The 25,418-nt window shown below is 39.9% G+C and overlaps 1 protein-coding gene across 2 annotated transcripts in view; it reads left to right on the top strand.

Moving 5' to 3' along the window:
* The window catches only part of CDH9 (cadherin 9), a 406,872-nt gene that overhangs the window by 65,551 nt on the left and 315,903 nt on the right, over positions 1-25,418 (top strand). For both annotated transcript variants that reach the window (XM_077492039.1, XM_077492040.1), the window contains exon 2: positions 23,071-23,337. In XM_077492039.1, coding sequence (XP_077348165.1) covers positions 23,077-23,337 — 261 coding nt within the window. In that variant the 5' untranslated portion in view covers positions 23,071-23,076. The remainder of the gene's footprint in view (positions 1-23,070; positions 23,338-25,418) is intronic.

Here is a 25,418-nt window from a genome sequence, read left to right as displayed (position 1 = left end):
CCTGCCTACTCACAAACTGTCCTTTTTTAAGTAAATCACATTTATTTGTCCAAACAAAAATTAAAAATTTATTATGGGTCCAAACAAAATAAAGAGGAAGGCAACCCTGGGGAAACAGTTGGAATTGGTGAAGCCTTTGTACCCTTGAGCAGCAAAATTGATAGCCTGAGGAGTCCATTTAATAGGGGGCACAATACCGTCCAGGACTCTGAGAGATCGGAAGCAGCAGCAGATGACATGTATGTCCCCAGGCTGTGGTCTTGCAAATGACGCAGGCTATTGATGAGGCATTGGCCCTCCTCCATTACTTGCATTTTACTGGCTTTCGTACATGCAAAGGACTCCTGGACACTAGGGGGTGGTTGCGAAGACCGCAGTAGCCTGCCAAATAAAATTAATCATTGACTCCTCCAGGTTCCTCGCCTTCCTGGTCCTTTTTGTTGGAAGGTGGAGGGGAGGAACCTGGGATGATTCGATCAACCTACTGGGCATGGTCACCTCCTGGCTGCCACTTTCCATGGCCTCCTCCTGGCTGAGACTTTCCTGTGTATAAAAATGGTACATAGTTTTAGATTTTTTTGTCCTCAATCACACACAATTTTGAGCTCAGGACTGTTGCAAATTGAATGTTAACAAATAGAAAAGACTATCATTCTGATCCAAGCATTTTTCATTCTTGTCCCAATCCTTTTTGGCTACTACTGTCTATTGATATGTAAATCACTTGTTTAAATCAGAAATTAGTGATCAATAATAACATCTAGTTAACATCATTAATTTTTTTCCTCTTTAGTTTGTTGTTATAAAATTGGTGTTTCACTTGCCACAGACAGGGAAGCTCCCTGTACTTATCAATAAAGTTGGGGAGGAATTCATGGCCATTAAATGTATCCATTTTCTCTGCAAGGCACAACACAAGACAAACCCTAATATCAGGCTAAACTCTCCTAATCTTGTCCCAATATAGGCCACAATCTATAAGAAGTATAGACCACTTACCACTGATGTCCCAAGTTAAAATTGTACCTTTGTTTGCATGATCAGCGCTTACTCTACTCTGTCCTCCGATCACAAATCGTATGTATGACGCATGCATGTTATGCTTTATCTACATTGCGCATGCGTGTAACTCCGCCCCTGACCTTCTTTCTAGTGTTTTCCCCACCCCTTCTCTTTCGGAGCAGTGGAGAGACAACAGGAGTTATATTAGCAGCAACGACGAGGAAAGCCTGGAGACAGAAACATCCCGATCCAGGAGGAGATTTAAGGCCTCAAATATGTCCTTTGTAGAGATGGTGGACATCTTGAAGAGGTCTGACTATGATGGGAAGTATGGACTGTACAGCAACACAAATGTGAGAAAGGCCAAGAACATCACTAAAGTTGTGAGAAGTCTGCAGAAGAATTTTGGGGTATGACGATCCAAGGAGCAATTGAGCTGGTCAGACCTCAAATTGAGGGAGCAGGATCAGTACAGAAGGATCAAGAGAGTTCTGCAAAAAAAAGTAAGTATTTTGTCATTGGTTCCTATTGTTATTACCTTTGTGCTGGTACATGTGCCTTTCTTTACTGTTATACAGTTTAAAATAGCAAGTTTCTGGTTCGTGGGCACGGTAATCGTTCGTATTAAACATTGCTTGTTTGACCACTAATATGATGTTTTTGGCAGATGCAGGTTAACTACATTTGTTCATGCCTATTTGTATTAACCACTACAATACAGGGCACTTTCGCCCCCTTCCTTCCCAGCCCAATTTTCAGCTTTCATCGCTCTCACAATTTCAATGACAATTGTGCCGTCATGCAACACTGTACCCAAATTAAATTTTTAGCATTTTGTTCGCACAAATAGAGCTTTATTTTGGTGGTATTTATTCACGACTCCGTTTTTAATTTTTTGCGATATATACGCTCAAAAACAGCAGAAATTTGGAAAAAAAACAATATTTTCTTTTTTCTATTTTAAAAGAAATCCAATAAAATTAAATGTTGTCATAAATTTAAGCCAAAATGTATTCTGCTACATGTTTTTGGTAAAAAAAATTCTGTTAAGTGTATAATAATTGGTTTGTGTGATCACGGACATATGTACGAAATTGGTCATGTACAGATGTGTGCAGATAATCATTGGGACGTGTGATTTTAGTGGGACATGTGTTTTTATTATTTGGGGACATGTCTTTTTGTTATTTGGGGACATGTGTGGTGACATGTGTATTTTGGGGACATGTGTGGTGACATGTGTGTTTACACTGTAGGTTTACATTAGACTAGTGATCAGTGAGTAAAAAGCTGTAAAAACAGCTCATACTCACTGATCACCAGCCAGCTGCAGTGATCTGCTCTCCTCTCCTCAGCGATGACTTTCGTGTGAGGAGGAGCAGATTGCCTAGCAACCGGCTGCTTGTTTTGATCAAATGATGGCTGTGATTGGACACGGCCGTCATGTGATCAGGAGGGCCAATCACAGAGCCCTCCTGCCGATCCAAGATGCGCCGCATCCGGGTGACACAATCGCATGCGTGATCCCCCTCCTTCTGAAGGGCGTTCCTGAACGTCCATTCAGAAGGAGGCGGCTCCCACCCGGCCGTATATGTACATTGGCCGGGTGGGAAGTAGTTAAAAAATGTTTAGTTCAGGAGCGGACACTCAGCAGCTTTTTACACATCTGGATGCAGGAGCATTAGTGTGGGACACCAGAACACTCTCTTTATGGTGTCCCACACAGGTGCTCCAGTGGATACCAGAGGTCTCTCCATGTGTTATATTTAAAAAAAGGTAAGTATTCCAGCTTTAAGAAAGGGAAAACATCATGTCTTCAGCTTGTAACTCTGCCAAAACAGACAATTGTACATCACGTCCAAGCAATGTTTCATATTCCTATTGTTTGCCTCAAATATCTGTGTACCTTTTTTTTATTCACATGGAAGAGAAAAGAATCAGGACATCTGAGGAAAACAAGAACCCCACACATCCTAAATAAAGGGAAATCCCCACACACCCTGAAGAAGATGTGGAGGGAGGAGAGGTTCAGGAAGTGAGTGAAATAGTGACCACAAAAGGTCAGTGTCCGAGACCACAGCATCAGGTAATAGATGTATGCATGCATATGTATAATACATGGTGTGTTTTTTTTATTTTTAGGTGACGTGGATGTTGTAGAAGAAAAAATGTATTTCAACAGTGCAAGGGCACAGATCCTCATCGGGGAGATAATGGTGTACAATCGGGAATTAGAGAAGATCAAGGAAAACATCAATGATGTTGAAAAAAGACTCAACAACATCATTGATGTTTTAGAAAGAATCTAAAACACACAACAATTTTGACAGTTTGTTGTTATATTTTTGTTTTTTTTTAAAGTTTATAATTAATTTGAAAGCCAAATTTTGAAGATGCACATAATGTGTCAACATGTGCTATCTGCCATCACAGGATATCAATGTACACGTTTTGTGGGTGCAACCCCTTCTTCACAACTGAAATAGATAAGAGGTAGGGGTTGCACCCCAAAAACACATCCATTGATCCCCATGATGTGAGCTAGCACATGTTGACATTAGGCATGGGATCAGGAAGAAAATCCACATTTTGTCATCCAATTTGTGTGCATCTTCAAAATTTTGCTTTTACAGGGGTGACATCACCCCATCTGATGAAGGCAAGATCAACATACTAATGTCACATATTGCCTTCAATTTATCAAAGTTAAACTTTGTAAGTTCCTGAGTTGTGTATGTTATGGTTTTAAATGTTCCTGTTTAACCAAAAAAAGGCTATATACTGTCACAAATAAATGTTTCAAAATCAATATTGGTTTGTTAAAAAAACCCTTTTCTAATGCACATGTGAATGTGCACAGTGTAAAATGTTTTATACTCAACAATGTGTGGCTTCTTCTTTCAATGCTCAATACCAGTTTTTGGAGTAGGTTGGTGTAGTTACAGTAGCAATAGGGTATATCGACTAAATGCAAATCCACTTTGCACTGCAAGTGCACTTTCAGTGGACTTTCAAGTTCCCTGCCAGTACACTTGTAGTGCAAAGTGGAATTTCCTTAAGTAAATAACCCCCACAGTGCTCTACAATTTTCAGGCCATTGTAGGGCAATTAATTCATGAGGCTGAAAAGGATGATTATTTTTATCATTAATGCATTACATGCATTAACAACAAAAACAATGTGTATGTGTAGCAGACCCACAACATAATAGCTGAAGAAGAGATTGTTACCTCATGTATCCAATAAATTATGTTTATACTATTGAAGGAAATGGCCTAAAATAAAAGGACATTGGTGAACCGAGGAGGCAGCTAAAAGGAACACAAGCAGTAAATCAAATGAAATATGAGTTCAGATTATATATATATATATTTATTTAAAACATGTTTTAGACATTGTCTGGTACCCACAACTGACAGAACTCACTGAAAATCAGAAAGGACCGGAGAAGAATGATCTGAAAATCAGAAACGAGCGGAAAAGAACGCACTGAAAAACAGATACAAACTATTAAATAGAACGCACTGAAAGACAGGAACAAACTGACAACATGCACTGAAGAACTGATACAAATCCACAAGCACAAACTGAGTAGCAGTAATGAACTGAAAAGCATGAGACTGAAAAGCGTGAATCGTCTCTCACCAAAATTCTACTAACACAAGATAAACACGAGATTAGCAGAAGGAGCCCAAAGGGTGGTGCACTGGCTGTTGAACTTCCTTTTTATAGTCCTGTCATATGTGTTGTATGTCACCACGTTCTGGACATTCAGAATTTCCAACAACATTTATGTGAGTGTGTGTATGAAAGACAAGTTTGAGCCAACATCCTTCAGAAACAAATCCACGATTTTGTTGTTGGATTGTCTGAAGGTGTGTATGCGGCATAAGGCTAAATTACTATGCCGAAAATTACAATATGGGTGCATTTTTGGCCAGTAGACTCAAAGCCCAGAAAATCAAGACTAAGATTTCACATATTATCCACCCTGATGACCAAGTCAAACTCACAGATCCACAGGCAATAGCCGACTCTTTTACTGATTTTTACAGTTCATTGTATAATCTGCAACATGACCCGACTACCCTGAAACCTTTTGAAACAGCAATTTCTAACCACACTAAATCTCCCCTCCTAATCAGCATCCCAATTAGAGACATTAAGAGCAGCAATTACTAAGGATGTAATTAATCGCATTATCATATCCTTTCTTAACCCCCCTGGTGGCGTTCCCGGGTCTGGCTCGGGGTGGAAGTTTTGTACCAAAAGCAGTAACCCCCGAGTCAGACTCGGGACTGCATCGCAGAATGCAGGAGGAGATTACTTACCCTCTCCCCTGGATCTAGCGATGTCCCCCCGCTGTACGAGCGGCTCGTCCTCCGCCGGATCTATCATGGAGCCGATCTTTGTACCCTGCGAGCATTGCGACACACGGGGATGGAGATCGGCGCCAAATTCAAAAAGTAAAACACACAGTATACATACAGTATAATGTAATCTTACAGATTACATTGCTGTATGTAATAATTTCACATCCCCTTTGTCCCTAGTGTTCTGCCCAGTGTCCTGCATGCAGTTTTATATTATAAAAACTGTTCTTTATGCCTGGAAACTGGAGATTGTCCATAGCAACCAAAACTGTCACTTTACATCAAAAATGATTTTAGACCAGCTAGAAAACAGCGATAATAAATTGGAATCACTCGCAGAATTGAGGGATAGCGATTTGTGTGGAGATCCATCATCAAATATTGAAAAGTAATGACAGTGACAATTCTGCAACTGAGCAAATTTCAGTGTTTTTGATTTGATTACATTATTGAATAATTTTTATTATTGTTAAATTATTATTTGGTATAATTATTTATAGTTATTTATTATATTATAATTTATGATTTCATTTTTAAAACGTTATCATACCCGGGATGTCTGCTAGACTCTGGTTTGAACAGATTTAAGAGAGTTATTCCTAAGAATTGCAGGACTACAATATAAAATGCCAAATTTTCATGCAAAATAATTGTACCGCTTTTAGCACCTAAAATCTGAAATAATCATACCGCCAGGGAGGTTAATAGGGAATCCCCTGGTCCAGATGGATTTACTAATGAATATTTGAGAGTATTTAAAGACATTTTAACTTCACACCTTTTATTGTACTTCTTGAAGCTGTTTCCTCAGGCTCTTTCCCGTCAGAAATGTTCAAAGTCCATATTGTTACCTTATCCAAACCAGGCAAATCCGCCACCATACCAGCTAACTTCTGCCCAATATCCTTACTTAACCACTACAGATCCGCGCTATTGCCAAATGACGGCAACAGCGCGGACCTACATTTCCGGGACTACGTCTATTGACGTCGTCCCGGATACGAGCGGCCTGCGCGCCCCCTGAGGGGCGCGCGCGGCGCGCTCTGTGATCGGCGAGTCCGTGAGACTCGCCTGATCACCGATCCGTGCAAGGGGTCGATCCCGACCCCTTATCACGTGATCAGCTGTCAGCCAATGACAGCTGATCATGTGATAGAACGGAGCCGGTAATCGGCTATTATTCCTCCTCGCGCTGACAGCGCGAGGAGAGAAAAAAAAAGCCGATCACCGGCGGCCGTGATCGGGACATCAGTCCCGATCACGGCCAGCAATACAGCTGACCACCTGCCCCCTGCCAGTGCCCACCTGCCCACCGCCGTGCCATCCTGAATAAAAGTAAGTGCCCCCCATCAGTGCCCCCCATCAGTGCCCATAGTGCCCACAGTGCCACCCACAATGCCACCCACAGTGCCATCCAGCAGTGCCACCCACAGTGCCCACAATCTGCCTCAAAGGTGCTGCGACCCAGTGCCGCCCATCAGTGCCCAGCAGTGCCGCCCATCAGTGCCCAGCAGTGCCGCCCATCAGTGCCCAGCAGTGCCACCTATCAGAGCCACCTATCAGTGCCACCTATCAGTGCCCATCAGTCCCATCTATCAGTGGTACCTATCAGTGCCCATCCGTGCCACCCATCCGTGCCACTTATCCGTGCCACCCATCCATGCCATCTTATCTGTGCCCATCTTTGCCCATCAGTGCCGCCTTATCTGTGCCCATCGGTGCCGCCTTATCTGTGCCTATTAGTGCCGCCTTAACTATGCCTATCAGTGCCCACCAGTGCAGCCCATCAGTGCCCACCAATGCAGCCCATCAGTGCCCACCAATGCAGCCCATCAGTGCCCACCAATGCAGCCATCAGTGCCGCCTAATCAGCGCACTTCAATGAAGAAGAAAAATGACCCGTTTGCAAAATTTTATAACAAACTATTAAAACATGATTTATTTATTTTTATTTTTTTGCATCTTTTTTTGTTTGTTTAGCAAAAAATAAAACTCCGAGCTGTAACTAAATACCACCAAAAGAAAGCTCTATTTGTGGGAAAAAAAATGATAAAAATTTCATTTGGGTACAGTGTTGTATGCCCGCGCAATTGTCATTCAAAGTGCATCAGCGCTGAAAGCTGAAAATTGGTCTGGGACTGAGGGGGGTTTAAGTGCCCTGTAAGCAAGTGGTTAATATGGATGTGTAGGTCTATGCAAAACAGTTGGCCAGGAGACTAATTGACATTCTCCCACCTTTGGTGAAACCAGACCAAACAGGCTTTACTAAAGGCCATCAAACATCCAATGTCATGCAGCACATTATAAACGTTATTCACCATGCAGAAACTCATCTGGAGCCTTCTGTGCTTCTTTCCATTGATGCCTAGAAGGTGTTTGGTAGAGTCCGACTAATTCTATCAGCTATTTTAGTTTTATACTTGCATCCCTCAGCTCAAGTTTTCACTGAAGGCCTTCTATTCAAAACATTTTCCATCTCAAATGGTACCCAGCAGGGATGCTCACTCTCCCCTTCCGATTTCAACCTAGAGATAGAGCCATTAGCTGAAGCTATTCGCTTCCACCTTCACTTTTCAGGCTTTAAGTTCTAGCAAAAATCGTATGTTATAAATTTATTTGCAGATGACATGGTTCTCCTCCTAACCAATCCAACCATTTCACTTCTGTTTGCATACAACATACTTTCTCGCTTTAGCTCCTATTATATAGTTAACTTTACTAAATCCACCATTTTGGACTCAGGGGTCAGCCCTCATGCTCCCTCCCATTTATCAATCCTACTTTCATATACATGAATGGCACAGTCCATTATATACCCAGGTTTCACTTTAACTGCTAGAACATCTAAACTAGCTCATGCCAACATTAAACCACTTCTGAACCAAATTTGACAAGAACTATCCTGCATGGCAAAGTTTGATATATCCTAGGTAGGGAGGGTTGCTTCTTTTAATAAATAAAATAATGTTCTTTATGAAAATTTTGTATATATTTTGCACACTCCTGATACCAAAAAAAATAAAAAAATCATCCCATTTAGCAGATCTCTTAAACTATTCCAATGTCAAGGGAAAAGGGCATGCTGCTCACACAAACATCTCATTACGCATAGAAGGGCTGGGGGAACTATCAAACAGCCTCACCGTTACTGCAAATTAGGCACTGGTTTTCAAGCTCTTCTCAACTGCTTTGGGTTGACATAGAAGCCACTTCTTCACAAACTCCAGATTTGTCTCTTCTATTGCTAGCTAACTTGCGGAAACCAATTTCTTTGTTGAGCCTCCCACTAACCACTCAGGCTTCTATCATGGCCTTGAGAACAATTCTCAATCAGCCACGTCTGGATCCAGAATGTACTACAATTAAAATATTAGTTGGGGTGCTGGAATTATTGATCCCCTGTTTTTCAATTAGGCAATGGGTAGATAGATGTGTATTATTATTACAGTCTACCTTACTTGTACTAACATGCTCTCTTCTGTTTACGTTTTTCATCGGCCATGTATAAAGGACCTTTTTTCTGTATATCTTTATATTTTTTTTTTTAACCAAAGATTTTTATTGGGTTTTGCAGTTTACATGCGGTTTTTAAAACAATACATGTATCGGTTAGGTACACAGTTAGATTAACAAACATTGGATGAACAACCTTGGAACCATAACTCACATTAGAGCTACTTAACAGAATGTAAGAAAATGGCCTCTTGGGAAGCAAAGCCTGTCACCCCATTTGGGTACACACTGTGATCAGACTCAGGTCAGGTGTTGATTTAAAGTAGCTGCCCTCGACCTTAATGAGGGTCTCGGGAGGTAATAGAATATTCACGTTTCCTACATAACAGTTGAACATTTAGCGAACTTGTAAACTAATGACAAAACATTTAAAAACAGTGATATGTATTCAGTGCTTAATACTACACATGAGTTAGTATAGGGGTAGTTGTGCCCATTATATCTTCTGAGAGGTACAGTGCTGGTACGACCACTCCTATGGATGTAATTACTCACTCCAGCTGATGGATGGATAGGTACCTGTGGCAGCTATTAATAGAAATGATCAATTAGTCAAAAAAACGAACAGAGATCACAAGTGTGAGGAGGCATATTTAGAAGTTCTCCACTTTTCCCAATATTTGTGGAAAACTGGAGCTCTTCTTTCTTTATGTGCAACAAGTTTTTCCATGAGAAATTGGTTATTAACTCTGGATATTACTACCTCTAAGGAAGGTGGCGATGGCAAGCGCCATTCCTTCACCAGGGAGATGCGGGCAGCATATAAGATATGTAAAACTATCTTTCTCAGTACATGAGGAAACTGTTCAATATCAATGCTGAGCAGTGCTAATGCTGGTTCAAGGGTAACTATGGTTTGCGTAACTTCTTTAATTAAAGATTCTACCTCTTTCCAGAATGATGTTATGATTCCGCAGCTCCACAGTGTGTGGAGTAAACTACCAGGGTTTTGGCAGTTTCTCCAGCATAGTGGGGTTATGTTTGAGTGCATTTTGTGGAGACGTAATGGTGTTAGATACCACTTGTGTAGGATTTTTTGGGCACTGTCCCAGTGATCTATGCAAGCCAAGGATTTACTATTATATTTAATTGCTAGGTGCCACTGACTAAGTGGATATTCTCGCTGTAGTTCCTGTTCCCATTGTACCCTGCAAGATAGTTTGGAGTTCATGTAGAGAGGGTTAGTAAGTTTATAAAACAGTGAGGTCCCTTTCGTGTTTTTAGGGTGTTTATTGAGAAGAAAGTCACAGAGTGCCTGGGGTATTTCCACTGGTCTGGGTGTGTTGGACAAATGATAGTGTTTTATCTGGAATAGTTTATATGTGTCTGACGTCTCTTGTTCCTTTACTGCGGGTGCAAGGAAGCCTTTCTGTTTCCAGTTTTGGGTATATCTTTATATTTTGATTGCACATGCATAGCTCTATACAACATTTCTTTGTTATCTTTGGTTATGTTTATTTACAATTCAATAAAAATTTAAAGTGAAAAAAAATAGCTTTGGTAGCTTAACATTCTTTCCTAATGCACCAACATTAAAAGGACATGATTAAGTCATCTACCATGTCTGTTGTCAGACTTTCTGATTTAAAGAGATTTTTTTTTGCCACTTCACCATGTATGGAGGAGGAGAGGGTGATGGCAGGATCATTATAGAAGGGTACAGAAGAGAGATATACCTTGGGTAGCTCAAATACAAGTGGATCATTGTGCCACTTATATTCAAAAACTGTGGGACATTCCCCAGAGAGAGGCAGTTCTACAGTTTTGAGAATATAAAATATATTGCTGCAGTAGGTTTTATACATTATATGCCACTTCACAGACAGATTTAGAACAGTCCCATGCATGTTATTTAAAGGAATGTTTACATGTTTAATTGTCTGCTTTAAACATTAGTAAAAGAGCTGCTCCCTACTGAATGGAGATTCATCTTTTTTTTCTTTCATACCATGAAAGAAATGGAATCCATGCCATTTATATAACAAAAAAAAAATCCAATTCAAAAAGAAAATCTCATTTAGTGGCAAATAGCATTTTTTCTTTGTAAAATCACTTTTGCTGTAGCACATCCTACAGATGCACCACTTAACAAACAGGTTTAGAGCATCTTCCAATCATGTTATTTAAATTAGTTTAACATTTGTAATGTTTCACGTTAATCATTATTGTAAGAGCTGCTCTCGTGAATGGAATAAGGAAAAACAATTGCATTAGTACATGTCCCCAATAGCAATGCTCAGCTACCCATACCTTTTGTTTGACAATGTCTTGCCTATTAGCCTTGAAAATTGCCAGAATGTATGTAAAGATTCAGCTCCCAAGTTTAATGGGGTTCAGATTAACATTTTGTGATATAAACCCAGGTACATTTGGCTCGTCCCTAATTGTCACGTCACTGGCTTGGCGTATTGGACAAATTCCATTTGGTATTTTTTAAGACAACTGAGTATTTCATTTATTTTTGCTAAATAGTTCATATTTATGTTAAAAGGAGAGATTGCTATGAGGTTAGAACAGTGGGTATTATCCATTTTGGGTTTGGGGATCATGCATACAGATGCCTGCAGGATTTTGAAGGTTCAAAGACTTCGGGGGAAGAGCATTCAAACCCTGACTACCAGGTCCCAAAATGGTTAAGTCCCAGGTGAGGGAGGTTTGAAAGGCACCAGAGGGAAATCAACACCTGTGTCAGGGAAGTGAGTGGAAGAGAGAGAGACTCACAAGCTGTATAGCAAGTGGGAGCTCTCAGACAAATTTAGATATGGGTTGCTTACCCCCTATGTGGCCTGCCTGGCACTCTTACTTTGGAGGAGCCTAACCCCTGTATGAGATCAAAGACTAGCAGTAAGCTTGCTGTTTAAATACCAATACCACAATTTGAGCTGTTTATTTACTTTGGCTGAAGTAAGCTGCTAAACAATTTGACAGAAATATAGCACTTCATTCATTTATGTTGTTGTTGATGGAGTGAATTTAACTTTGTCAAAAAATGGTTAACAAACACATCTCAGATGATGCTAAATGGATATAACTGTAAACTCAGCGCTCCTCCACCGCTCCTTCCCATTGATAATCAATGGGGCAGCGTTGTCATGCCACCTGTGTTTTGCAGCTGTGTTTTGCGGGCGGATTTGACGCTAGTGGGCGTTAAAACCACCCCCCTAGAGGCCAAATAGTGCCTCTAAAACAACGCTAAAGTGGCTCTAAGAATACTGCCACTTTACCGCTGACGCCCAGGGTGGCACAATGTGAAAGGGGTCTTAATCCTGGTTTATTCTCAGAATACCAAGAATAGAGCTTGGTGCTTAAATTATGTAAATCGGGTGTGCAGATACAGCAGTGAGCAGTCAAAGGCTGAAAAGGAGTGCTACAGGACCTGTAAAAAGCAACTGGGTGAGGATGGTGGTAGGAGACAGAGAAAAAAATAAAGTCTAAACCAAAAAGGAAGAATGTGGTGCACATCAAATAGTATCAGGTCTTTAATGGTTGAGTGCTGCAGGGACCTACGATGGGTGGCCCCATTGCCAGTCAGCAGCACATAATGAACGTATTTTAAGATTATTAGCAGTACTGTATCTATACAACTAATAAAATAGATTAAAGGGAATGCATGATGTGCTGATGATTTACACTTTCTTCTGGAGCCTGTACCTAACACCACTGAAGGGGGTTCAAATATGCACAAAAATTATGCTGTACTTATTTACACATTATGCAAAAGCCCGTCGCCAATCTTTGGAATTTAGTTTCTCTTTAAAAGGAATGCATAGTGGTTTTTTTCTACATATTTTTTTTAAATGATTTTAAATATGTTAGGTTGCAGACTCCTTTTTTATGTTTACCAAACCTTATAGGTCTTATAGGCTTTGCTGAAATTTTATTTTACAGAGTTGACTAACTAAAGTTCATAGTACACATGTGCCTGAAGAGAGAGAAGTCTCCTGCTCTGTTCCCAAGGGGCTATGGGAAATTGCTGTCTATCAGTGGCAGTCACAAAGGAAGTCTGCTTTGAGTACATTTATCTATATAGCACATTCACTGCTTTAAGTAATATAAAAGCAAATTTCATCCACATGATTGTATATCAATACATCATTATCTCACTTAATGCTTTACAACTAACACATTATGACTGACTTAGTCTACCCATAAACACCTGACAATGAAAGCATTTATCCACTTTTTTTATTTTGTACTTAAATAATTCTATATGAGGACATACATTTTGCTTATTTATTTTCATGTGCTAGGCAAACATTTATGGGATCAATCAATCTGCTGAATTTCTTTAGGGGCATCTATTTTAATACAACTACTATTCCAACAGAAAAGCTTAACTGATGTTATACTTTAGGCAGTCTAAGCCTAGCAGTTTACCGTACATGCATGGAGGGGAAACAGGTGCACCATACTGCCAGTATTGACAGAAGCTTCTGCCCCGGGCTACCTACTAATCTGATATAGTGTATGTTGGACAAACAAAAGTATTGGGCTAACCCTTTAAATGTGTAATCACAGATTGTTAATCATGAGTAAAGATGACCTCATTGCTCATGTAAAATACAGTACAATAAATGTGTGCAAAAACAGTGTAAAACTGACACATGCAAATTAAGTAAATTAATACAACGTTTTAAAAAAGTCCATATTCAGTAAAAATAAGTGAAAATATAGCATCAGGAAATGTGAAGTATGAGGCAACACTCTCGCTCCACAAACATAATCCACAAGCCTCTACTCAAATATTAAGACCTTTGGTTATAGGAGGTCAGAAGTGCTTTCCCAGCATAATGGGACAAGATCTTTAGTAATAAAATCTGTCTGCTTTCAGATGGAATCCATGTCAGCCACATTATACAATGATCATAATAAAAGAAAGAGCCCCACATATTTTAATAATGTAGAAATATCTAGTTGAATTATAATAAAATTATACTCACAAAGAAGTTAAAACAGGCATAACACAAAATAACATCTGTGCCACTTGGGGTGCATGTGTGGTGACATCAGTGACATAATTTTCTGATAATTTGCAGCAGCATTAACATCATCAGGGGCAGGTAACACCACTAGAGCCAATTTAAATAACACAAAACCATTAACAAGCAAGATACTCCCTCACTGACATAATAAAAGTATATTCCACTGGGGAATAAGTATACAGTATAGATCCTCCATATTTTAAGGCTTGTATTTGTAGCATCCTAATTATGGACCGAGGCATAGTGCCTGGATAGAATATGCCTTTTGAAACTTTTCCTAATATTTGTGATGTGTTCACCAATTCTAGTTTGCAGTGATCATTTAGTCCTGCCATGATACTGTAGGCTGCACGGGCACTGCAATAAATAAACAACATTAGCTGTAGAACAAGTAACAAAACCATAAATATTATAAGTGTATAGGAAAGAGCTCTGGATGTATTAGACTTGCATACCCTAGATCTCCTACAGGGGAAAAAAAACTAATCTTTACACTTTGAAAAGTGTAGGTTGTTTTGGTTTCCCCACTAAATTTGGGGCTATTTCTTGGAATGGAGCTTTCTTAACCACTTGCCTATTGGGCATGTTCACCCCCTTCCTGCCTAGGCCAATTTTCAACTTTCAGCACTGTCACACATTAAAACTACATTTTTTTCACACAAATAGAGATTTATTTTGGTGGTATTTAATTTTCACAGTTTTTTTTTTTTTTTTGCTAAACAAACAATAACAATACCAACATTTTTGAAAAAAAGAAAACTTTTTTTATAGTTTGTTATAAAATTTAGCAAACCGACAATTTTTTCTCTTTCACTAATGTTCACTGATAGGTGGCACTGATGGACACCAATAGATGACACTGATGGGCACTGTTAGGTGACATTGATGAGAGGCACTGATGGGCAGCACTGATGGGCCCTGATTGGCAGCGCTGATGAGCAGTGATTGGCAGCACTCATGGGCACTGATTGGCAGCACTGACTGGTGGGCAATGTTGACACTACACTGATAATCAGGACACTGATAATTAGTACTCTGATTAAAGATGTCCCTTTAACAAAAGCCAGTCATGGGCTCTCTTATCGGTGGTCCCATCATCTAACAGAGAATTCCAGTTCCTACGTGAGACTTTATGTATGTGCTCCAATTGACATTCATCATAACCCTTTTCCTTTTAAAGTGGATGTAAACCCAATTAATTAAATTTGAGCTGGGCACATACAGTATATCTGAATTGTGTTCTTATCTCTCTTCAAAGCCCTAAGTCCCGTGGCTTTCTCCTGTTCTGTTCTTCTGTTATCAGCATGATAACTTCTAACAAGTTCTCTGTCAAATGAGATTTTGTGTCAGAGTGGGTGCTAAAAATAGATTAGCAGAGAGCTGCTCTATTCACAGCACACCTCTGCAAGTCTCTGCATATGTTGAGAGGGGGATTATGCCTTTCCTCCAATCAGCTGTCTCACAATGCATGGCAAGAATCCACACCCACAGGTGAATCAGGAAGAGAAAATTCTAACAGGACATGCACTTTCTAAACAGTATATAAAGCTGAAGACAGCAGATATACATTTAAAACTAATGTAGGAGGAATTGTTTCATCTCTGTGTACCATCTGAGGCTGATCTCTTCACAGGATATATGTGAGGGTTTACATCCACTTCAAGATAAAAAGCCTTATGTGTGCAGTGGCCCCCCTCAGGCCCCTTAATACTTACCCGAGCCCCATCTCTGTCCAGTGATGTCCAATAGTCAGTAGACATGTGCAGAGTAAAATATTTCACTTCAGAATTTCGTTTTCGTCCGAAAAAATTAATTTATTTAGTTACTCTCGAAATTCGTTTTTATTTATTTTGTTTTTCGTTCAAAAATTGCATTCGTCCGAAAAGCCACATGAATTACGGTCGAATCTGTCTTTGAAGGCTTATGGTGTCTGTCGAATGTATAAAGAAGATTCGACGGAGCTAGTATATAGCATACTTCATGTGAACTTTAGAACCCTATTAAAGTCTATGGGACTCCAACGTTCAAAATCTAAAGTACTCATTTTAAAGGCTAATATGGGACATGTATCAATGCAAAAAAAAAGTTTTAAAAACGGACGTTTTTTCGAGAGCAGTGATTTTAATAATGATTAAAGTGAAACAATAAAAGTGTAATATTCCTTTAAATGTCATACAGGGGGGGGGGGGGGTGTCTATAGTATGCCTGTGAAGGGGCGCATGTTTCTGGTGCTTATAACTTTCCCTGCACAAAGTGTCATTTATGCAGGAAAAAAAGTCCTTTAAAATCACTCGCAGCTATTATGAATTGTCGGCTCCGTAATAGAGAGAACACTCATTGAAAGTCATTGATAAAATAAATAAATAAATAAATAAATAAAAAAGCGTGGGGGTCCCCCAAATTCAATTACCAGGCCCTTTAGGTCTGGTATGGATATTAAGGGGAACCCTGCGTCAAATAAAAAAAAATTGACATGGGGTTCCCCCTAAATATCCATACCAGACCCTTTATCCGAGCATGCAACCTGGCAGGCCACAGGAAAAGAGGGGGGGATGAGAGAGCGGCCCCCCTCCCTCCTGAACCGTACCACATGTTGATGTGGAGAAGGGCCTCATCCCCACAACCGTGGCTGGTGGTTGTGGGGGTCTGCGGGTGGGGGTCTTATCAGAATATGGAAGCCCCCTTTAACAAGGGGACCCCCAGATCCCGCCCCCCCTGTTTGAAATGGTAAGGGGGTACAAAAGTACCCCTACCATTTCACAAAGAAAGTGTAAAAAATAGTTAAATAAGACAAACACACTTTTGAAAAATTCCTTTATTAAAAATAAAAAAAATAAAAAAAATATTCCAGCGGTGGTAATCCACTCTTGCTATCCAGCGACGGATGATATCTCTCCAGCGATGGTTGATCTGATCCAGCGCAGCGAATCCATCCATCTTCTGTCTTCACTGAGGAGACACTGCGGGATCCCGGCGGCCTGACGTTTGTTATATGTGGAGGGCGGGGCCACCCGTCACCTGAACCCACCCCCCTCTGACGCAAGGGGAAACCAGGGTTTCCCCGTGACGTATGGGTGACCCCGCCCCCTCTGATGTAACGGAAACATGCCTGTGTTACATCAGAGGGGGCGGGGTCACCCATACGTCACGGGGAAACCCGGGTTTCCCCTTGCGTCAGAGGGGGGGCGGGGTCAGGTGACAGGTGGTCCCGCCCTCCGTATATAACAAACGTCAGGCAGCCGGAATCCCCGTAGTTTCTCCTCCGTGGAGACAGAAGATGGATGGATTCGCTGCGCTGGATCAGATCATCCATCGCTGGACCCCAGAGATCCGTCGCTGGATAGCAAGAGTGGATTACCACCGCTGGAATATTTTTTTTATTTTTTCTATTTTTATTAAAGGAATTTTTCAAAAGTGTGTTTGTCTTATTTAACTATTTTTTACACTTTCTTTGTGAAATGGTAGGGGTACTTTTGTACCCCCTTACCATTTCAAACAGGGGGCTGGGATCTGGGGGTCCCCTTGTTAAAGGGGACTTCCAGATTCTGATAAGCCCCCCACCCGCAGACCCCCACAACCACCAGCCACGGTTGTGGGGATGAGGCCCTTCTCCACATCAACATGGGGACAAGGTGCTTTAAGGGGTCACGGACCCCCAAAGCATCCTCCCAATGTTGAGGGCATGTGGCCTGGTACGGTTCAGGAGGGGGAGGCCACTCTCTCGTCCCCCCCTCTTTTCCTGCGGCCTGCCAGGTTGCGTGCTCGGATAAAGGGTCTGGTGTGGATTTTTAGGGGGACCCCCACGTCAATTTTTTTTAATTTGACGTGGGGTTCCCCTTAATATCCATACCAGACCTGAAGGGCCTGGTAATTGAATTTGGGGGACTCCCATGCTTTTTTTATTTATTTATTTATTTATTTTTTATCAATGACTTTCAATGAGTGTTCTCTGTATTACGGAGCCGACAATTCATAATAGCTGCGAGTGATTTTAAAGGACTTTTTTTCCTGCATAAATGACACTTTGTGCAGGGAAAGTTCTAAGCACCAGAAACATGCGCCCCTTCACAGGCATACTATAGACACCCCCCCTGTATGACATTTAAAGGAATATTACACTTTTATTGTTTCACTTTAATCATTATTAAAATCACTGCTCCTGAAAAAATGGCCGTTTTTAAAACTTTTTTTTGCATTGATACATGTCCCCTTGGGCAGGACCCAGGTCCCCAAACACTTTAGGACAGTAACTTGCAGAATCTTTTCTCTCTGTCAAATCTTTTTTCTCTGTCGAATATTTTCTCAATATAATCTTGGACTAATAGAGGTAAGGTTAGGCACATTCGACCACAGGTTCTATAGACACAGATTGTTATTGTCAGAGTCACGTCGAATCTCCTATTCTATATCGAACTGTTGTAACAACTAAAATGAAAATAAAGAATTTATTTATGCCGGATCTTTCGTTTTTCGGATTCTGTGCTTTCGTTATCGTTTGTCAAAACTAATACGAAAATAGCTGAAATTCGGACGAAAATGCATTCGGGCGAAAACGAATGCACATGTCTACTAGTCAGCCATTTGGGACTCGCCATCCTGATTGGCTGAGACACTGAACAGAGCCACTGACTCCCGCTGCTGTCATTCAAAGTCAGTTAGCCATTCACGAGAGTGAGTGGGTAGGGCCAAATCGCAGCTACAAGTCTGAATGGACACACAGAGCTGCAGCTCGGTTTGTGTGCCCCCATATATAAAAAAAATAATAATTTACAATCACTTTAATATCTGCATGTAGATATTATGATTTGTTTTTCCACTTACAAATTCCTTATTTATACTTTATTTACACAAAGTGCAGAGATTACATCTTTTATTTTTATTTTTTAGGAATCTGATATACTGTATCTACAAGGGGATATACCTAATATAGCGAAGGTAAATTGGGTATCTGGCGCTCCAGGAGGCAATGCCCTTAATTTGTAATAATGTATATTTGATTAGTCAGTCTTTAGGTAAAAATACATTTAAACCACATTAAGGGGGCGAATTAAAAAGAGGCAGCCATCCTCAGAATGTGTCCAGCAATTCGGCAAAACATATAAAAGAAACAAGGGGGGGGGGGCCCTCTCTAAGTGTAGTACTAAAAAAAGTATCATTCATTGCACAAGATTAAAACCACTTACAAGATATACGTGGGAGTCATGCTCATCATAAGTATATAGTCCAGGCAGTTCTACTGCTAGAAAATGAAGAAGAACTTTGAAACATTATATACTGTTTTAAGGAGAGGCCCTAGAGAACAAAATGGTGGGTGTTGCATGTTTTTATGTCAGGCAATATTTATTTGTTGGGAAAAATATGCTGTGAATTTTAATGCAGAAAAGCACAAATATAATACCCAATTGTTTGGTAAAATATAAAAGATGAGTAATTGAAACCAAACATATTATGATTTAAAATTGCATATGGCCCTGGAATGGCCCCAAAATCCTAGGAGACACTTTAAAGGCTTTTACAGGTTACAAGTTAAAAGTTATACAGAATGTCTCCCACCAGAATAATTGCTCACTTTCTGATGTTCATGGCCCCTGGTACCTTACATGTGTGGTGCGATCTCCATTTACATATGTGTGCATAACCAACACTTACTTTCGCCTTTGCGTGCGAGCACAGGGGGACAAGGAGCATTTTTTAAAATTATTTATATTTATTTTCCTTTTTTAACATTGTACCTACTTTATTTTTTTCAACTTTATCCCTCTCACAAGGGGTGAACAACATCCCTTGTGATAGAATGGGCCTTGACAGGTCTTTATGAAAAAATCTGGGGTCTCATAGACCCAATATCTTTCCTCTGGTCTTCAAAGACAAAATCCAAACAAATTTGGAAGTGGCACAGATCAGCCTGATCGGCTGCTTCCCTGGCCGGTAATGGCCAGGTAAACAAAAAAACAAACCCAGAAGTGACAAAATCCTTGTTGCTTTTGGTTTCTGACATCGCACAGTGGGAGGAAGATCATCAGTTCCTCTCATTGTGTGCCTGGAGCCAGATTCTGCCAGTTGTTTCCTTACCGGGTTTTCTGATCACCTGGAGGGCCCAGTAAAGGCAATGGCAGAAGGACACTGGAAATAACTGGGGACATTGGCTTAGTTAACACTGGTACTGATATGGCAGTGATCAGGACCACGAATGGCGGTGATCTGGACACTGGTATGAGGGTTGGTGATGATTAGGGCACTGGTATGGCAATGATTAGGACACTGGTATGGTGTATGGTGATGATCAGGGTGCTGGCATGGTGTATTGCGGTGACAAGGATACTGGTATGGAGGTGATCAGGATGCTGGTATGAATTATAGCAGTGATCAGCCAGCTGGTATGGTGAATGGTGGTGATTAAGATGCTGGTATGGTGGTGATTATGACATTGATATGAGATATGGCCGTGATCAAGACGCTGGTATGGCATATGGCTTTAATCAAGATGCTGGTATGGTGGTTATCAGGACACTGGTATGGCATATGGCAGTGATCAGGATGCTGGTATGGCATATGGCAGTGATCAGGATGCTGGTATGGGGTATGGTGGTGATCAGGACACTCGTGTGGCATATGACACTGATAATAGTGCTGCTATGGTGTATTGTGGTGATCAGGGTGTTGGTATGATGTATGGCAGTGATCTGGGCGCTGGTATAGTGAATGGTGGTAATCATAGTGCTGGTATGGCATATGGCAGTGATTGGGACATTGGCACAGGGTATGGCAGTTATTGGGACACTGGTATGGTGGTGATCAGGATGTTGGTATGGTGTATTTCATGAGCACTGGTGACAATGGGAAAAGTGACAGGGGAACACTGGGGCAGGCTGCAAACTTGCAGGCTTCTGCATCAGTTTTGTCTGCTCTCACAGCTGATCTGTGTGAGAGCAGAGAAAAACTGTGTTTACATCCAGTTCCCACTGAGCACTGTGTGATTGCTGTTATTGGACACAGTAATCGCATGGAACAAGACCATGTAATCACCCGGACACAGAAGTAATGTCCGGGTGACATACGGATCTACAGGCTCCTGGGTGCATGCTTTGTGAGTTGCACAGGAGCTGCCAATGTGGGGTGATGTATGGGTATGTTAATCCGCATCGATGCTGTTTCTCATCTCCTGTCTATAGGCTACGGGTGAATGGGAAGAGGTTAACTAGAAAGAGAATTGGCTGCTAAAAACAATGTTACCAGGATCATGACTGTAGCTGCAGTCATGATCCTGGTATAAATACTTCAACCTTAGGCTGCTTGTAAATGGCATAAGGAATGGGAAGTATTAAAAAAAATATTATATTATTTGTTTACTAAGTTAAATAAATAAATCAGTCAAATGCCGTGTACACACGATTGGATTTTCCAACAACAAAACTGTGACATTTTGTTTCAAAGGTTGTTGGCTTCAACTTGTCTTGCATACACATGGTCTCACAAGATGTACAAGATGTACGACGAGCCAAGAAAAAGGAAGTTAAGTAGCCAATGCGGCTCCTTCTGCTTGATTCCTCGATCGTGTGTACGGGGCATTATGTACATAAACACACTTACTGTAGATCTGAGGATTCTTGAACAAAAAAAGTAGTTCAATCTGCAATATACATTTATTGTTAGGGTTAAATAATATATAATAACACACAAATATTTACAAAACAATGTACATTTTAAGAACCCTTTCACACTGAGGCACTTGAAAACTGCCCATAAAACGCCTTTTTGGTGTTTTTCGAAGACTTTTCAGGTGCTTTGAGGCATTAGTGGTGCGCTTTTTTGAATGACACCTGACTCAAAAACTGCTTCAAGAACCATTATGAGGCACTTTTGAAGCTTTTTTCAGGTGCTTTTAAGGCGCTTCCCATCCATTTCAATGAAGAGGGCACTTTGAAGAGTTTTTTTTAGCACTCTAAACATGCTCCATAGATGCTTCTTGCAGGAGTTTTTCACCTTCCTGCCAGCACACTGCTCCAGTGTGAAAACATTGATACTATAATATAATAATAATATTGATATTTTAATGGAAATAGGTTTTTGCAAGCTTTTCATGTGCTTTTTTTTTGCATCAAAGCTGTAAAAAATCACCACGGTGTGAAAGGCTTGAAGTATGGTGGGTTACATGCTATTTGCAAATCACACAATGTTTATAATACAATGTACAGTACAAGTATGGCGTTAGATTACCTCCAAGCTTCAGGTCTGGTCATACTGAACACTTGTGTGTCCCAGGATAAAAAGAGAACATATAAATGAAAGTCGGCAACACGGTGATAGTAGGACGAAATCTTTTTTATTGAAAACAAGGAGAAAAAAGTTTCATAGAATGACCCACACTGACCCATAGCCTATAAATAAGGTATTTTTCTGGACTGAAATGCATTAGGGTAGGTCTTGCTATGGATCACGTGAATCCTTGTTTTCAATAATGATGTTTTTGTTTTGTTTTTTGTTTTGTTTTTACTATCCCCTTGTTGCTGATGTTTTTTTATGAGTATCTACTGGGAAGCAGATGGAGACTGCTAGTCTGGCACAGTGAAGCACCATACTAAATCATGATAGAGGTATAATTGGGTTGTAGCACCTTCTCTTTTGGAATTGCAAAGAAAGAACATACTGTAGCTTAGTAACCATTCATTATATCCTCCTCTTCTTTCTGTGCAGTGGCGAATATAATGCTCCCTAACTACGCACTGCATCTAGCAAATGTACATGGGACACAGCCTGATTGGGGGATCTAAAAATTGTTGTTTAAAACCCATGTAAAATGGAATAAGCATACAAAGCAATGGCCAGGTTTTTGAAGTAGAAACATATTCACAGCAACACCCATTGAGAAACTGAGTGTGGTAAAATATGCAGAGAAACACAATTCATGGTTTAAATATATTCCCGAATATCAGAATTCTTATTAAATATATTACACAAGCAAAAATGTATATGGTAACATAATAAATAATAAAACTGTATTAGATTGTGATTTTTTTTCCCCCAAGGTTCCTGAGTACTGTATGAAAATAGTTTTGTCTTAGAGGCAATTTCCCTGCCAGCTTTATTGATTTGAAAATCGACAGTAATGGAATAAATAAAGTAATAGTTGAATTAATATAGAATTAGATAGTTGGCACAATAACATATTGTTGAACCTGATTAAATGTTTATTTTTGCAGGTGTCCATGCTTGAAGATCATTGGATATTTATTCTTCTACAAATAATGAGGGTGCACATTAGTTTACTTTTCATTGTGTGCACTTATTTAATTCTTATGATTCACACAACACCCTTGGATAGAACACAAATACATGATGACTGGAGAAAACGTTTATTGTCAGAAAATGGTATCAAGGTGTTGCATCGTGCAAAAAGAGGATGGATGTGGAATCAATTTTTTTTACTTGAAGAGTATACAGGTTCAGATACACAATATGTTGGCAAGGTAAGCACATGTCTCCTGTCTTTTAATACCTGTGAAGCAGTACAAAAATTAAAGCATGGATACACAGTACATATAAAAAAAATAAGTGCATTAGTAGGGTATATGAAGGTATGAAAGTAGGTTATGAAAGGTTGTACTATTTTATCAAATGTAACAGATTTTTTTTAGCATGAGAATTGTATAATCAGTGTATATGAGTAATAGTATTTATTGTAAACTGCTTATTTTCTTTTATTTTTTTATTGCAAAGCGAAATATTGTAAGTGCTAACAAGCAGGTTCCTCTGATCCCTCCTGTATTGATTTGTATTGTAATGCCGTGTACACACGACCAAACTTTTCGACAGCAAAGGTCCGACACAACAAATCTGCCGGACAATTCAATCGTGTGTGGGCTTCATCTGACTTTTATATCAAAATCAAATAAATGGTGTTGCGCTACCTAAAAATAATAAGGTTAAACTAAGGTGTCTAGTGCATGAAATTAGCAGATTCAATGTGTAACCCCTAACACATTTTCCTAAGGGTAAACAATTACATAAGAGTACAAAGCCAGTATAATCCGAACACTTATAAAACACAGGTTATGCAGCAACAGCAAACAATGCAATAAGTGAATAAAGTGTCAAGTGCTTAGATCACATCACAAAAGGGATAGTAAAGTGTCTAGTGTTTAGAAATACATAAATCGCATATGTGAACCTCTAATTAGTGCAATAATAAAGTGCAATCAAAATCCTCATAACCAGAGTAAAATCAAGCACAATAAATGAACAAGTATACCAATACTAGCATAGGTGTGAATCACACAGTGTAAATGCAGCAAAATAAAGAAAATTAACTTGAGTCTCTATATAAAGAAAAACAACAAAGTGACACGTGGCTCATGAAGTGCTTCTTCAAGTAGAGAGTGCCAACAAAACAGTGAATGTAAACTCTTGTGTCTCTTCGGTGCTCAACGCAGAGCAGGTGGAGTGGCCCCTTACCTTACTGCTGTAAGGTAAACAGCAGAGCAATAAAATGACAGGCAATCCAGGGAATGTAACCCTACTCCTGGGAGGTTAATAATGTCCCCACAACTGGTGATGATAGCTCAATAGTTACGTTGAGGTCTCATAGGGAAGGAAAAGTTAGGCTCCAATGGTGAAGTATGTTATGGACTTTTATTAATTTAAAAAATAATGAAGTGGTACTCACAAACACAAATAAAACAGTTTGCAAAACGAGCAAACGAGCGCTCCCCTCGTGTCACGGATGTCACTTCCGGTGTCCTAATTCCTCCTATGAAAAAAAATCTGATGGACTTTAAATATACAACATGTTTCAAATCTTTCCGATGGACTAGAGTTTGGTCAAAAAATCAGTTTGTCTGTATGCTAGTCCGATGGACAAAAACCGACGCTAGGGCAGCTATTGGCTACTAGCTATGAACTTCCTTATTCTTGTCCAGTTGTACACCACCATGTTTGAATCCATTGGATATGGTGTGATAGTGTGTGGCCAAGTCCGTTCATTCAGAAAGTCGGAACTCCGTTGAAAAGTCAGTCGGGAAGTGCGTTGGGCCTAGTCTGCCAGAAAGTCTGGTCGTGTGTACACAGCATAACTGTACTGTCTGCTCTCATGTTGTAAAGTGCTGCACCATAACTGTTGGCGCTACATAAATCCTCCTGTATAATAATAACATTAATAATAATGAATATAAATTATTATTGGCCCTGGGGTCCTATTGGTTACCTTTTTATCTTGAAATGTCAATTAGAATTGAATAGAATAGAATTGCCAGAAACAGAATATATAAGTGAGGATTATAATTGCCATATTTGACACAAGTGGTGGTGTCTACTTGTTCACAAGCATTTGGTTTTAATAAATATTTTAGTAGATAGATGCACTCTTGTTGTATTACTTTTTTTGAACTAGAGACATCATTAATATATTAAAAGTAAAGCAAATTGACACCAATGGTACAACAATTGCAAAAAAATAACATAGATAAAAAGAAATTTCACTTTTGTTCAGAAAAAAACAATCCCCTCTGGGTGATCAAAATGCATTGCATGGATATTTACAAATTTTGTTGCA

This window comes from Lithobates pipiens, unplaced genomic scaffold (genome assembly GCF_037356315.1).
Source record: "Lithobates pipiens isolate NorthernLeopardFrog02 unplaced genomic scaffold, aLitPip1_a1.2 Scaffold_19, whole genome shotgun sequence".
NCBI classification, from domain to species: Eukaryota; Metazoa; Chordata; class Amphibia; order Anura; family Ranidae; genus Lithobates; species Lithobates pipiens.
Note: the sequence above shows the minus strand (reverse complement) of the source record. Positions and strands in the feature narration are given on the sequence as shown.